Raw genomic sequence first — 13,592 nt, 5'->3', positions numbered from 1 at the left:
CCTGGCTATTTTCTGACCCTCTCTTTCCCATTCCTCATGAGGTCAGCACTTCCATGCCGCCATGCCCTCTCCACCACAGTGCCCTGACCCCTCTGAAACTACAAGCCAAACTAAACCTTCGCTCCTCACAGTCATCCATTTTGGCCAATCTGGTCATGGTGACAGAAAAGTATCTCACATGCTCACACACCGTGGACAGTCAGCAGTGGTGGTGGGAGGATGGAGCGTGGGTCAACTCACACTGTCAGCACCTGGGTTTGCTAGGCCACGGGGTCCCCATCACAGAGCAGGGACCTCTGGCTGCTAGCCTTGTGTGACCCAGTGTGACTGGCTCTGGGCCGAATGTCACATGTAGGAAATGACGGGCCCCAGGAAGGAAGCCAGCCGTGGGTAGAGACAAGGCTGGCCCCCAAGACTTTTGTAGCATAGTGCTCCCTCTTCAGCCCATGACTAGCTGTGTGGTAACAGGAGGTAAGCGACGGGCTGGGCTATGAGCCCTGAGGCTCACACTCTGCCAAGTCCCCAGACCCACAGGAGGCCTTGCCTACCAGTGCGGACAGTTGGCAGCCAAGCCTTGACTGTTAAACCACTTTATTAAGACACATTTCCCATGGATGGGGATGCTGCCGAGCTGCAGAGCCCTTGTCCAGCAGGCACACAGCTTGAGGTTCCATTCCCAGCATAAACTGAGATGGGGAGCCAGGAGGGCCATTCTTGATTCCAGTGTCCTCCGCTATCGCTCTCTTAGAGGAACATGTTAGGGATAGTTTTCTATTCCTCTCCAGTCTTTTTTAAAAACGTATTTGTTTGTTATTATTGAGTGTGTGTGGTGGGCCAGGGGCTGTGTGCCACAGCGCACATATGGAAGCCAGTGGGTTTTCTCCCCCTGCCTTGGAGTGTGTTCCAGACTGAACTCGGATGGTCAGGCTTTCGGAGCAAGCGCTGTACTCACTGAGCCACCTTGCTAGCCCCAAGACTTTTGTTTTGGTGATGCTTGGTCTTGAACTCATGATCTTGACCTTATGAGGCGAGTACTCTACCACTGGATTTGCCACCTTATTTTTTCTTTCTTTTTATATATAACTTATTTTAATTCTATGTACACTGTTGTTTTGCCTTATGTATGTCTGTGTGCGTTATAGACAGGTGTGAGCTGCCATGTGGGTGCTGGGAGTTGAACCTGGGTCCTCTGAAAGAGCAGTTAGTGCTCTTAACTGCCAAGCCATTCTAACAGCCCCCCCCCCACCTTTTTTTTTTTTAAGACAGGGTCTCTGATGGGTTACAGGCGTCCACCCTCGCTCCTGATTCTATGAGTACCAGGGATTTCATGTCCTTGTACTTACACAACCAGCGCTTTACCCATTGAGCCAACTCTGCACCCCTCTTGTGGAACTTTCTGAAGCCATACCCCTTGCCTTCCGTAGCTCCAGCTCTTCAACTCCTCCCCAGTATTTCTTCCTGTCTCAGGGAGTACCGTGCCAGGGTACCTTTGTGGAGAATGGAGAACCACTATGCACAGTTCTCTCCGCCCACCTTTCTGTGGGTTCCAAGGATCAAACTCAAAGTCTTCAGGCTGTATGGCAAGTTCTTCACCCCCAAACCATCTTGCTAGCCCCTTGACTAACTCGGTCTTTACTAGGGCCATTTGATAGGTGTGGGGCATTTCCCGGAACCTGTTGAGCTTCATGTACACCTCTCAACTGCCGTTCTCCAGAAAGACCATGATCCAAACAAGGTTAAGAATGACAGGGAGCCTCTTGTGTCTGCAAGGACCTGTGCTGCTCACCCAAGAAAGCCTGTGGCCTGCCTCATTGCAACAATGGAGGCATACCTCCAATTGCCAAGACTTTCAGATATACCAACATCCCCAGAGATCCATCCTCCTCCCCTTTACAGCTCTCCCTCCAACTCACCCGACTCCTGGGCAACCCCAGTATCCCCTGTCACTGTAGTTTTATCTTGTCTACTTTCTTCACTTGACATAATTAATTTGAGACCCATCCATGTTGTCTTGCACATCAATTTATTCCTTTTGAATACTAACTAGTAAGTAGTCCTTTGAATGGACATACCATAACTTGCTTATTTATGTACCTGTGGATGGACATTGAGATGGGTCTATTGCAAATATGGTTTGCAAGAAGCATTCACACAAGTGTCTTGGTGTCAACACATACTGCCTCCTAGCCCGATACGTACGTAGGTATGGGAGTGTGCTTAATGTATGCTTAATCCTTCAAGATGTTTCTGACCTGTGTGCACAGTGGGCCTCTGTTGCAGTCCCTGCAGTTTGTGGATGCTGTGGCATCTCCACATCCTTACAGGGTCTTTGCCATTTCAGCCATTCCAATGGGAATGTTTGTGTTTCCTGTTGTACCCATGTCTCAAGACGCCCTAAACAAGACTTTCCAATGAAAGAACAAAAGCCTTATTCGAGCTGGGCAAGAACCTTGTCTGTCACTTCAGTATAGCAAGTGAGGGAGGAAGGCTGATACGAAGGGTTTTTATAGGGGAAAACTGCAAGCAGGGAGCTATATGCCTTGGCTTGTTAGGACTGGGCAAAGGGTTGCAGGGCAAGGTAATTCTTTAAATTCATTGGTCAAGCTATAGGTGTGAGGCTATTTTCAGCTGGAAGGCAGTCTGTAGATACAGGCAGGGTGTCTGCAGGGTCCCCCCAAAATATCGACAAGATGTAGGATGTCTGTAGGGGCATCTGGTCTTGGCTAGACTTTGCAGCTCTATCTTTTAGACCAACGGCCTGTCCTTCATATATCTCTATTTGGGATGCATGTTCTATATTTTGCTGCCACTTCACATTCCGGAGCCTGAGTTCAGCCCTTGGTTACCAGATGTCCTAAAATGGAGTCTTGCTAATAAAATGGGTGGCTTTGTCCCTTCATTTCTCAGGTGAGCAGTGGTATGGAACCTCTGCCTGATGTGTTGGCCATCCTTTGGTTATGTGTCTCTTCATGTCTTTGCTCATTTAAAAAGTACTTATTGGTGGGAATACTGTCCAGGGCCTGTGTGGAGAATGGAGGGCAACTTTGTGGAGTGAATTCTCTCCTTCCACCCATGAGTTCCAAAGATCAAACTCAGGTCTTCGGGCTGCATGCAAGTTCTTTACCCACTGAGCGATCTTCCTAACCCCTTGACTCATTTTTTTTAAGCTATTTTATGTATTCCCTTGCTGCTCAGTTTTGTGTAGCTTGGTACCCTTTTCAGCCACAGTCCGTGATGTGTTCTCCTAGCTCATATTCGTCTTCACTCTCTGGAAGCATTTGGGGAAGAGAAGCTCTGACTCTGGATGTTTTGTCAGCCCCGTTTGTGGAGTGAGCATCTGGTGTCAAATCTAAGGAGGATTTTTCTCTGCTTTTCTTCTAGCAGTTCTACAGTGTGTATTTTACACGTCTGATTCATTGGAGTTGACTTTCGTATCTGATACTGCATGTTTTAGAGTTTTCTCATACATCTGTGGAGGGCTGGGATGTGGCTTGGATGGCAGACTGCTTGCTTACCATGCATAAAGCCCTGGGTTCCGTCCCAGTACCACATAAACCAGGGATGGTGGCTCATGCCTGTAACCCCAGCATTCAGGAAATGTAGGCAGGAGGATTGGGAGTTCAAGGGCATCCTTGGCTCCATGGGGTGTTTAAGGCCAACCTGGGCTTTATGAGACCCTGCCTCAAAAGGCAAAATGAGGAAGGAGTGGGGCACCTAGCTGCATGTGTCTGGCTACAGGGACATTGCTTAGGAAATACTGAGTTAGTTACAGTTTTACCTTGGCCATGAGCTGAGAGTCTGCCTCAGGGTGAGCCACCACTGTCCGTTTATGCCTGTTGCTGCTAGGCCCGCATCTTCATCCACTCTGTGATTCCACCAGTGTTTGCTCCAGCCTTGCTCTTTTTCAGACCACATAGGAATCCCTGGGTTTGTAAATCTCCTTCTGAACTGTAGTCTCAGCCATTCACATTCTACAGGAGCCGGAAGGTTACTCGGGTGTTGACTGGGCATGCACCAACTGTGCAGGCTGTCTGGGGATGCTGCATCTTAGCAACGCATCTCCCAACCGAAAAGGACTTCCTCTGAGCCCCACCATCTCATTTTCATCCTGCAGCTATTTCAATCTTTTCTCAATTTTTCCCTAGGTATTTCATGTTTCAATGTTGTTATATAAAAAAAATATTGGCTTACACTTTTAATTTCTGTCTGTTGCTAGTGTAGAACACCTTAGAATGCCTACATAGCGGTTGTGAACAGGCATCTCCATCTTCTCTCAGCTGAGTGAGCCCTCAGCTTCTGCCCCTCGGGGATGGGTTATACCCTTTGTCTGACCCTACTGTGTGCTGGGAAAGTGGCTTGGTGGATAAGAACACTTGCTGTGCCGCCGTGAAGACCTGAGTTTGAGCCCCACAGCCCACATAAGGAAGTCAGGCATAGCGGCACACACTTGTCACCCCAGCATTGGGAAGGCAGACAAAGGCAGATCCTGGGGCCTTTCTGGCCAGCCTGGCCTACTTGACAAGTTCCAGGACTGTGAGAGCCCCGTCTCAACGATAAAGATGGACGGCTCCTGAGGAAAGACAGGCTGTCCTCTGGCCTCCACACTCACGTGATCACACACACACATACACACACCCCTAAGCGAATGCACACATGAAATGTATGTTGTTTGTTCATACATACATACATATACACATACACATACATGTACATGTTTTCATTCAGGTGAGTGTATAGTTTCCTTTTCATAGTTAACCACAAGTCTCCAATGCCAAGCAGCCTTGTATTCTTGGAGAAGTCTGGCTGGGCCATTGTTTGGAACGTACAGTATCTTCTGAAGGGTCAAGATGCAGATGCGTGGTCCTGGCAGTTTGCTGTACCTGGGGAGTCTAGAGGTGGGGCCTTGCTAGAGGAAGCAGGTCACTAGGTGTGTGTCCTTACCATATTGTGCTGGTTGACCCCAGGGTCCCCTTTCTCTGTTTCCCAGCTAAAGTGGGGTATTCTATTTTGTCACATCCCTTGCTGTGACTGAGAGACTCATCTTTCAGTATTGTTCACAGCTATACAATTGTGACTGACACTCGGGGGGAAGGGGCTGGGGAGATGGCTCCTTTGGCAAAGTGCTTGCCTTGCAAGCATGAGGACCTGAGTTTGATCCCTAGAACCACATTTTTAGAAGCCACATGTCAGGGTTCAGACTTGTAATCCCTGTGCTGGGGAGATGAGACCGGGGCTCATGCCAGCTAGACTAGCCTCATCAGTGGATACCAGACCAGGGACAGACCCTGCCTCCAAAATAAAATGCACTTGTCATGCACCCAAGGCTGACCGCTGGCCTCCACACGCATGAGCATACATGTTCAAGGGCAGATACACAAGTGACACACACAGTTGTGAGGTAGTCTTTGCACTACAGTGGTGGTTGTAGCCTACTTTAGGATCTTTGTGTCACCTGAGGGCCCTTATTTTGTAGTTTTTGCCTTTCCTTTATGATGTCTTCAGGTTTTGATTTTGTAGCAGATCTGGGTGGAGTTGAGACACAATCTTCCTAAAATAGTCTCTGTAAGTGGCTGGAGGTGTGGCTTGGTGGTAGAGTAACTGCCAAGAATCCTCGCATGAGGCTGGCATGTGTTTCAGGGGTAGAGTGCTTACTGTTATGCACAGATCCTGGGTTCTAGCCCCAGAACTGCAAAGTGGATAAGTGGATGAATGAATGGTAGATAGGTGGGTGGGTAAATGGATAGACAGTGGATGGATGGATAGATAGATGGACGGATGGTGGATGGATGGATGGATGGATGGATGGGGTGGGTGGGTGGGTGGGTGGGTGGTGTGTAGTATAGATCAGCTTGCCGGTCAGTCTTGTAGGCCTTGTGTGTCTGAGGTTGTTATCCCACTGTGTGTCGAGCTCTGGGTTGCTATTTGCTCTCTGTTGCCCCACCATCTCCTTACTGTCACTGTTTTCAGGAAGAAATCATTCTTTATTCCCCCATAGAGAAAATATTTCTTTTCCTGCCGGCTGCTTTGAGATTTTTCTTTTCCCTGGAGCTGAGCAAGTTGATGTAAGTTTGGATGCCATTTTCTTCACTTGCTTTGTTTGGAGTTTATTAGGCTTCTCAGGTCTTTTGGTATAGACTTAGATTGCTTAATGGTGCATCATTCCTCAAGCATCTTTCCATCCCCCGTGTTGGTTACAGGTCACTAATAACAGATCACTGTCACAGCTCTGAGGGCCAGGATCTGTGCAGGGCACTGCTCAAGGTTTCCCGTGGCTGCAGTTGCCCGACATCTCTAGAAGGACAGATACAGGTCCTTACACAAGGCCGTCCCCAGGAATGCTTCCCTATAGCTGCTGTTTGGGGGCCACTGTCAGTTCCCTGTTGCACTGCAGCACGCACGGCACTGCTCACTCTCTCTGAGCTTCTGAAAGTGGAGGGACCCGTCTGAGGTGACAGAAACACCCCAGCGTGTGCCATGTAGATGGTCTGAAGCAGTTCCGCTGAAGGCCGGGACGGCCATGGCTCTGTTATCTGGATGTGGATTGCTGGGGCTGCTTCACCAACACCAGCACACTCTGGCCTCTCCTTTGGGACTCTAGGTGTGTGTGGAACCCTGTCATGTGGCCCGGTTGCCATGGATGGATTGTTTCTCCTGCGTCATTTTGGGTGTCTCCTCCCACGGCATCTTTGGGACCACTCATCTTTTCAGAGCAGCGTCTGGCCCACCCCAGTCCCCCTCACTGCTTGTCATGGCTCAGGGTGCCGTGTTCAGCTTGGGGTTGAGTGGGCTTCTTCTTGTACTCTTCTGTCTCCGAGCTTTCGGCCATGTGGTTTAAAGTGATGATGAGTTAATGTCACCTGTCAAGACTGTCTGCCCATCCTCATTTCTCTTCCCTGTGAGCCACATGTTCCTGAGTCTTCTTGTGACCAGCTAGTCACCAGTGGGCATTGAGCATGCTGAATCTCCCTTGGCTCAGTCCCAGGTTTTTCTAGATTACAGTGAACCTTGTTGGCTTTGCAGTAGAGTTGCCTGGAAGCAGTTTGAACCTCGAGGACCTTGTTTTAAAATTAGTGGGGTGGGCCCCAACTGCAGGATTCCTTCTGCCCTGCCTCTGATGTCAGACCCTTTTAGTGTCTCCTGAGTCCCCAAGAGTCCCTGTCCTGGGATTAGGATAGAGGGTGGTTCTCAGCCCTCTGAGCTAGGTACTCTCCGGCCCTTTAGTTTGTCCTGGTCAGGCAGCTCCTTGCACCAGGTGCCAGTCACCCTCCCACAGACGAGCACACTCTCAAAGTCCTCCCTCCTCTCCCCATCAGCTCTCTGCCCTGCTGTCTCAGGCCACCCATTTCTATTCTTTGTCCCCCTAGGTCCAGGAACTTGACAACTGTGTTTCATAGTTTGGGTTTTGTGGCATTTTTTCATGTATGTGTGTTTGTATGTTTGTGCAGGTATATGCACATATATATACATGTGGGGGTAACAGAAATACGTGTGTGTGGGAGGCATCTTCCTCAGTGTTTGCACCATTTTTTCATTGTTTGCTTCTGGGGCAGGGCACACGCACAGCATTCATTGGGCCCAGAGAAGTCAGTTCTGCCCCAACCATGTGAGTCTAAAGGATGAAACTCGGACCATCAGACCTGCTCAGCCCTCTCACCAGCTCCCCACCCTGTTTTTTAAGGCAGGGTCTCTCAGTGAACCTGGAGTTTACTGACTCAGGCTAGCCAGACCATAGTCTCCAGGAATCTGCCTGCCTCTGCCCCCCTAGTGCCAGGGTTATGGATGTGCACCCCCACGCCTGGCTTTAGAAGCATACTGGAGATCTGAACTTAGATCCTCTGTGTACCACGGGCTCTTTACCCACCGAGCCTCTCCCCAGCTTGTTTGGACTGTTTCACCCAGTAAGCGGCTTCATCCCTGTTACATTACCTTGGCTGGAAGCTTTGCATGGTGGTCAAATCCTCTGAGCTGCCTACGGTCTCCCCAAAGACATTAATCCCTGTTTCATATGAGGATACTATTTCAAAGATGGAAAGCAATTCATACACCCTGGTCACATAGCGAGTAAGAATGACAACAGGGTTATGTCTTCTGACCAGATGATGGCAATGCTCTAAGCGTGATGGCTCTAGGACCCTGTGCCCTGCAGGTGGGGGACAAATCAGTGAGGAGCCCAGTCCAACCATCCCGTTTCCCAGCCCTAAGGCTTCTGAGCAGAGGAGCTGGGGTACCCTGGCTCCCCCAGGCCCCAGCTGCAGGAGAGAGTATCCCCGTCTTTCCCCTATACCTCAGGGCACACACTGAATTTCATGCCCACCTGGCCACTGTCGTGTCCTCCCTGCCCCCACTCCTTCAGCACATACTGGGCCCCTGTGACCTCCAAGTCCACAGGAAACCTGCGAAGAGCCAGGACCCCCATGTCTGCCCTGACGTGTGAGACTCCACAGATAGGACCCATGTGCTCTGTCCCTGCCCTGTGCCCTCCACCTCCTCCCGATGCTTCAGGAGCAGCTGTGGAACTCTGAAACAGAGCGCGAGCCTGGGGGACACAGTGCTCATAAATAGCAAGCGGCTAATAATAATAATTGTGGGTTTGAGAATCATCAGGGGCTGCAGGGCCCAACCTCACACTCACCCCCCCAAACACACACAGAGCTCCAGAGGGAAAGGTCACCCCTTGCCAGGATGGTAAATTCCTTTCACGCTTTGTGATTAACCCACACTACATTGCACACTTTCCTTGGCCCGATTCAGCAGGGACACCAGGCAAGCCATTTGCCACAGACACAGCTTCTCCAGCTGGAACTGCGTGCAGGACAGTCGTCCTCAGTTCTGTCCTCATCATCCCAACCCAGTGGCCCCCAGTTCCTCCTGGGGTTTAAGCACCTGAGGGTGTGGGAGGAAGATGGGAGCCGGGAGTCATACTGGATACCAGGTGTCCCGGAACACACTGGCTCAGCTTTTTCCGTGGGCCACGTACCCCAGGTTAGGCTGGAAGAGGCTCTGGTGGGGAAAGGTGGTGGTGGTACAAGATGGCTGGCATGAAGGGGATCCCTGGGCTGAGCTTCCTGCAGTTGTTTGCCGTTCTACCACCCAGATACTACAAGTTCTGCGTGGGGGGGTGGGGGTCTATACACTGCACACTCTTGACATTGTAGTGACACTGTAGTGTCAGCAGAATAGGGGACAGACCCAGGTCTAGAAGCTGAGGAGGAGGGAGATATGGAGAGCACCATGGTCCCTGGGCCTGAGGAGATAGGGACTCACTCAGCGCTGGCTCATGGAATGTCCTTAGCATCCCTCTGGCCGTGTGCCCAACCACCCCAATGTCCTTATCTGGATCTCCTTGGCCTCACACACGTACTTCTGTTAGAGCAAGTCACGTCCACTGCCCAAAGCCCTTCAGCCCTGCAGGCGTCAGGGATAGACCCCGGCCAGAGGTAGAGGTGGAAATCAGAGGACAGAGGCTGCCAGCTGTCGGCAGCGGGGCATCTTCGTCCCTGCTGGGCTGGGTCCACGGTGCTGTTGGCCCATCCCCAGCACAGAGGGAGAGGGAGCTGGAGACGGCACATGCACGTAGCCCATAAATATTTCTAACCGCAGCCAGCACGTCTGACTGGGCAATTTGCTTTTTAAAAAATTGCGCTCTAATTTTAAGTGAACAGCCCCTAATTATGGTGATTCGCAGGCACCTGGGGACCGGGTGGCATTTGAACATGGCAGAGCCGTGCAGGGACTGATTGGCAGGGTGTCGTTCAACCTGTCCATGCTGATCAGCCAGGACCGCTTCCCTAGGTGGGGCTGCTCCAGTGCCGAGGGGGCAGGGCAACTGGGGGAGACCTGTTGAAAGAGTGGGCAGAAGACCTGGAAGGGGCTATTTGGGCCATGCCCAACTTGTGGTACAAACCCAGACTTGGATTTGTTTGAGACTTGCAGAGTGTGTGGGGGAGGGACACACTTCTGCCCTCCCTCCATCCTTTCAGAGGGACTTTCCAGGACTTGTACTGACCGCACAGAGGCTCCGTGAGCAAATAGCCCACTGGAGTGGGTTTTGTGTGGTGTCGTTAGCTCTTACCTATTTATCGGAAACAGGAGAACAGTGCTGGCAACTAAGGTCTCTTCCAAATAAAGAATGGGTGTGGTGATCTGTCATCTGAGCTGCTTGGGACACAGGCAGGAGGATCACAGTTCACAGCCTGCCTGGAAAACTTAATGAGACCTTCTCAAAATAAAACAATATTAACAAGAGGACTGGTGTGTGGTAGAGCTCCTGCCTAGAATCCCCCAGTGAGGGGCTGGGGTGTGACTCAGTGGTAGAGCCCCTGCCTAGAAACCCCCAGTGAGGGACTGGGGTGTGGCTCAGTGGTAGAGCACCTGCCTAGAATCCCCCAGCGAGGGGCTGGGGTGTGGCTCAGTGGTAGAACACCTGCCTAGAATCCCCCAGTGAGGGGCTGGGGTGTGGTTCAGCGGTAGAGCACCTGACTAGAATCCCCCAGTGAGGGGCTGGGGGTGTGACTTAGTGGGAGAGCACCTACCTAGAATCCTCTAGGGCAAGGACTGGGGGTGTCATTTGGTGGTGGGGTACCTGCCTAACCTATATGAGGTCCTGGCTTCCATCCCTAGTACCACACTTACACACACACACACACACACACACACACACACACACACACGCATGCATACACGCACATGATTTCCTGAGGAGGGACAGGGGTGATATGACATCTGGAAGATCCTGCTGAGGGGGTCCTGGGACAGGAAAGAGCCACCACCTGCTCCTGCCCCCACCCAGCCGGCTCCGCCTGCTCCTTTCCCACAGCTGCCTCAGAGTCAGCCCCTCTGACATTTCGGGAAAAACATTGTGAGTTGAGAGCAGAAGGGAGAAATGAAAGGATTTTCTTGAGAAAAGGTCAGAGTGGTTTCTCTTATTTTTGTTTAAAAATGGTTTGTGTTGAACTATGACAAGGCTAAATGTATTAAGGGCCATGGGAACAGGCTGGGGGGTCGGCCCACGCGAGAAAACAAGAGGAAAACCCAGGTAACAAGCAAGCCAGAAGACAGCTTGGCGAGTCAGTGAGACAGAGCCTCGCATGCCCTGAGGCAACTGCAGTCCCCCCAGGTGCCCTCTTGCTCATGCTAGGGAGTCAGTGGTAGTCATGGGCTGCCAGCACCCATGGGAGCAGCCTGGCCATCTGTGTGGCTCCGGGGAGCAAGGGCACCTGCAGAACCGCTGGCAGGAAGGACCTTTCAGAACAAACGTCTCTGCCTCGGCTTCACACTAGCCGTGCATTCGGGTTCCCATCAGCACATTCATTGTGCATTCGTTGGCACAGGCTAATCCACAGAGACACGCTATGCCTAACTCTCTCACCCTGGTACACACCAATCTGCCTCCTGCCCCTCTCACCCTGGTACACACCAACCTGCCTCCTGCCCCTCTCACCCTGGTACACACCAACCTGCCTCCTGCCCTGCCGTATTGTCTTGTATGGATGCCTCGTGTCAATGGCATCACATAAACAGGCTCCTGTGTTCAGAGTTGACCCTGAGCTATCATGCATCAAGCCTGTTCCTTTTCATGGCTGAATTGTGTGTGTGTGTGTGTGTGTGTGAATCACGTCACTATGGACAGTGCATGTATGTCTCAGTGTGGACACATGTATTTAGTTCTCCTGAGTGCACAATGAAGGGATACTAATGGGTCACATGGTCATGCTTAGGAATTGCCTGGCTTTTCCACAGTAGCTGAGCTTCCTGCCTGTGCTGTACGGGCCTTCTGATTTCTCCTCGTCCTGGCCAGATCCCTGCCTTTCCTAATGGGCTCTGGCCTACTTGACGTCCCCCATAAGACCGCTGACTTTATCAGACCCTCCACTTCTTCCCTGAGGAACCATTCAGTTTGACCTTTGCCCAGCTCCCAACTGGGCCCTCTTTCCGTGGCCAAATGAGGAGGCCCTGGGTTTGCCAGACACTAGTTCTGTATCAGACCTTAGGTCTGAGAGAGCCCTGTGTGGGTTTGTGACCGCTTCTCACTTGGCCTTGCAAGTGGGGATCTTTTTCCCTTAACCAAGCAGGCTCTCTACATCTTTGGCCACTGCAGCATGCTGGGAAAGTCAGGATGACAAGGAGGCCCAGGGCCTCAGTCTGCTTCTCCCAGCCTGGCCTGCATGGTGAGAGGGCAGCTTGGCCAGACAGCCGAGTAATCTGTGCAGGCCCTGGGAGGCCAAGCTCTGTACCACGGCAGCTCTGAACCGTCTGCAAACTCCACTTCCACCCCCCATCACAGAGGTCACAGAGCCACTATGCTTTCCCTGCAGTTATAAGTGACATGAGAAAACAGGACAGAGCCAGTCTGGGCTCCAGAGTCTACCCTTCCAGGAGCAAACCTCCATCAGCCAATATCCAGTTTCCTGGCTTCACAGTCTGGAAGATGCTTGGGGCTTGCTCTGCCTCCCCAGGCCATGCATGTAACAGCTGAAGGGCTGGAGACTGGAGTGGAGGCTGCAGGGGCTCACGTCCTGTTGTGGTAAAGCATCCCTAAGGCAGTACTGGCTGCCTGCTGTGAATCTCAGCTTCGTCTGCGGATGACCTTGAACTTTGCCTCAGCAGGCCAGTGCCCCTCTGGCCTGGCTGCACTCCTGGCTGCGGGCAGTACAGCCTTTCGGTCCCTCACCCCTCCAGCAGTCAGTGCTGACGGCCTCTCTACTCTCCTCCCGCAGGCCACAGGACCTTCGGGCTCCAAGATGCAGCTGCTGGAGACGGAGTTCTCCCGCTCGGTGCCTGAGCTCATCGAGCTGCACCTGCTGCAGCAGGACAGCATCCCTGCCTTCCTGAGCGCCCTGACCATCGAGCTGTTCAGCCGCCAGACCTCCATCTAGCCTCTGCCCACGGGCCTCCTCACCCTGCAGCCACTGGACCTTGGCCTAGCCTACACCCCACACTGTTCCCAGACCCCCTTGCCACCATAGCTGCATCATGCCAGCCATAGTCTCTGCTCCAGCAGCCACTCCATCTCTTGTCCCTAGCCAGCAGGAGCAACTGCTGGGGATGCCCAAGCCAGATCACACCCCATTGCTCTCCTCCCTTGCCCCCAAGCACTGGGCTTCTCCTCCTCTTCCTCCTGTTCTGGAGCTTCTCCGTGCACTGTCCCAAGGTGTCCCTACACCAGCCTCCAGTCACATGTGCTGGTTGCTTGGACTACTTTGCTGGCCAGGCTGTGGCCTGAAGCCATATGAAATAAAGTTTTATTCTTTAGCACTCTCTCCATGTCTGTATCCAAAGCGCCAAGTTACCTCGATGCCCAGACCTCACCACACTGCCTGCCGTTCTCAGATATCTGCCCAGACCCCACTGCACCCCTGCTGTGCCCACTGGACACCTGGGCAGGCCTCACCACACCCCTGCCATGCCCCACTGGACACCTGGGCAGACCCCACCACACCCCTGCCGTGCCCATTGGATGCCTGGGCAGGCCCCACCACACCCCTGCCATTCTCGGACATCTGGACAGCCCGCTCATACATGTGTCCTGAGAGGTGGCTGAGGTCAGGGAAGCACTTGTGTCCCATCCCTCCAGAGCCTGGGTGTTTCCTCCC

The 13,592-nt window shown here is 52.3% G+C and overlaps 1 protein-coding gene across 1 annotated transcript in view; it reads left to right on the top strand.

The window, feature by feature from the left end:
* The window catches only part of LOC121464955 (mitotic spindle assembly checkpoint protein MAD1), a 319,326-nt gene extending 306,075 nt beyond the window's left edge, over positions 1-13,251 (top strand). The window contains exon 18 of the mRNA XM_041678089.1: positions 12,717-13,251. Coding sequence (XP_041534023.1) covers positions 12,717-12,875 — 159 coding nt within the window. The 3' untranslated portion in view covers positions 12,876-13,251. The remainder of the gene's footprint in view (positions 1-12,716) is intronic.
* The last annotated feature ends 341 nt before the right edge of the window (positions 13,252-13,592 follow it).

This window comes from Microtus oregoni, unplaced genomic scaffold, assembly GCF_018167655.1.
Source record: "Microtus oregoni isolate MIOR12 unplaced genomic scaffold, Mior012 000029F_ref0000214, whole genome shotgun sequence".
In the NCBI taxonomy this organism is placed as follows: domain Eukaryota; kingdom Metazoa; phylum Chordata; class Mammalia; order Rodentia; family Cricetidae; genus Microtus; species Microtus oregoni.
This window is presented reverse-complemented; position numbering and strand designations above follow the sequence as displayed.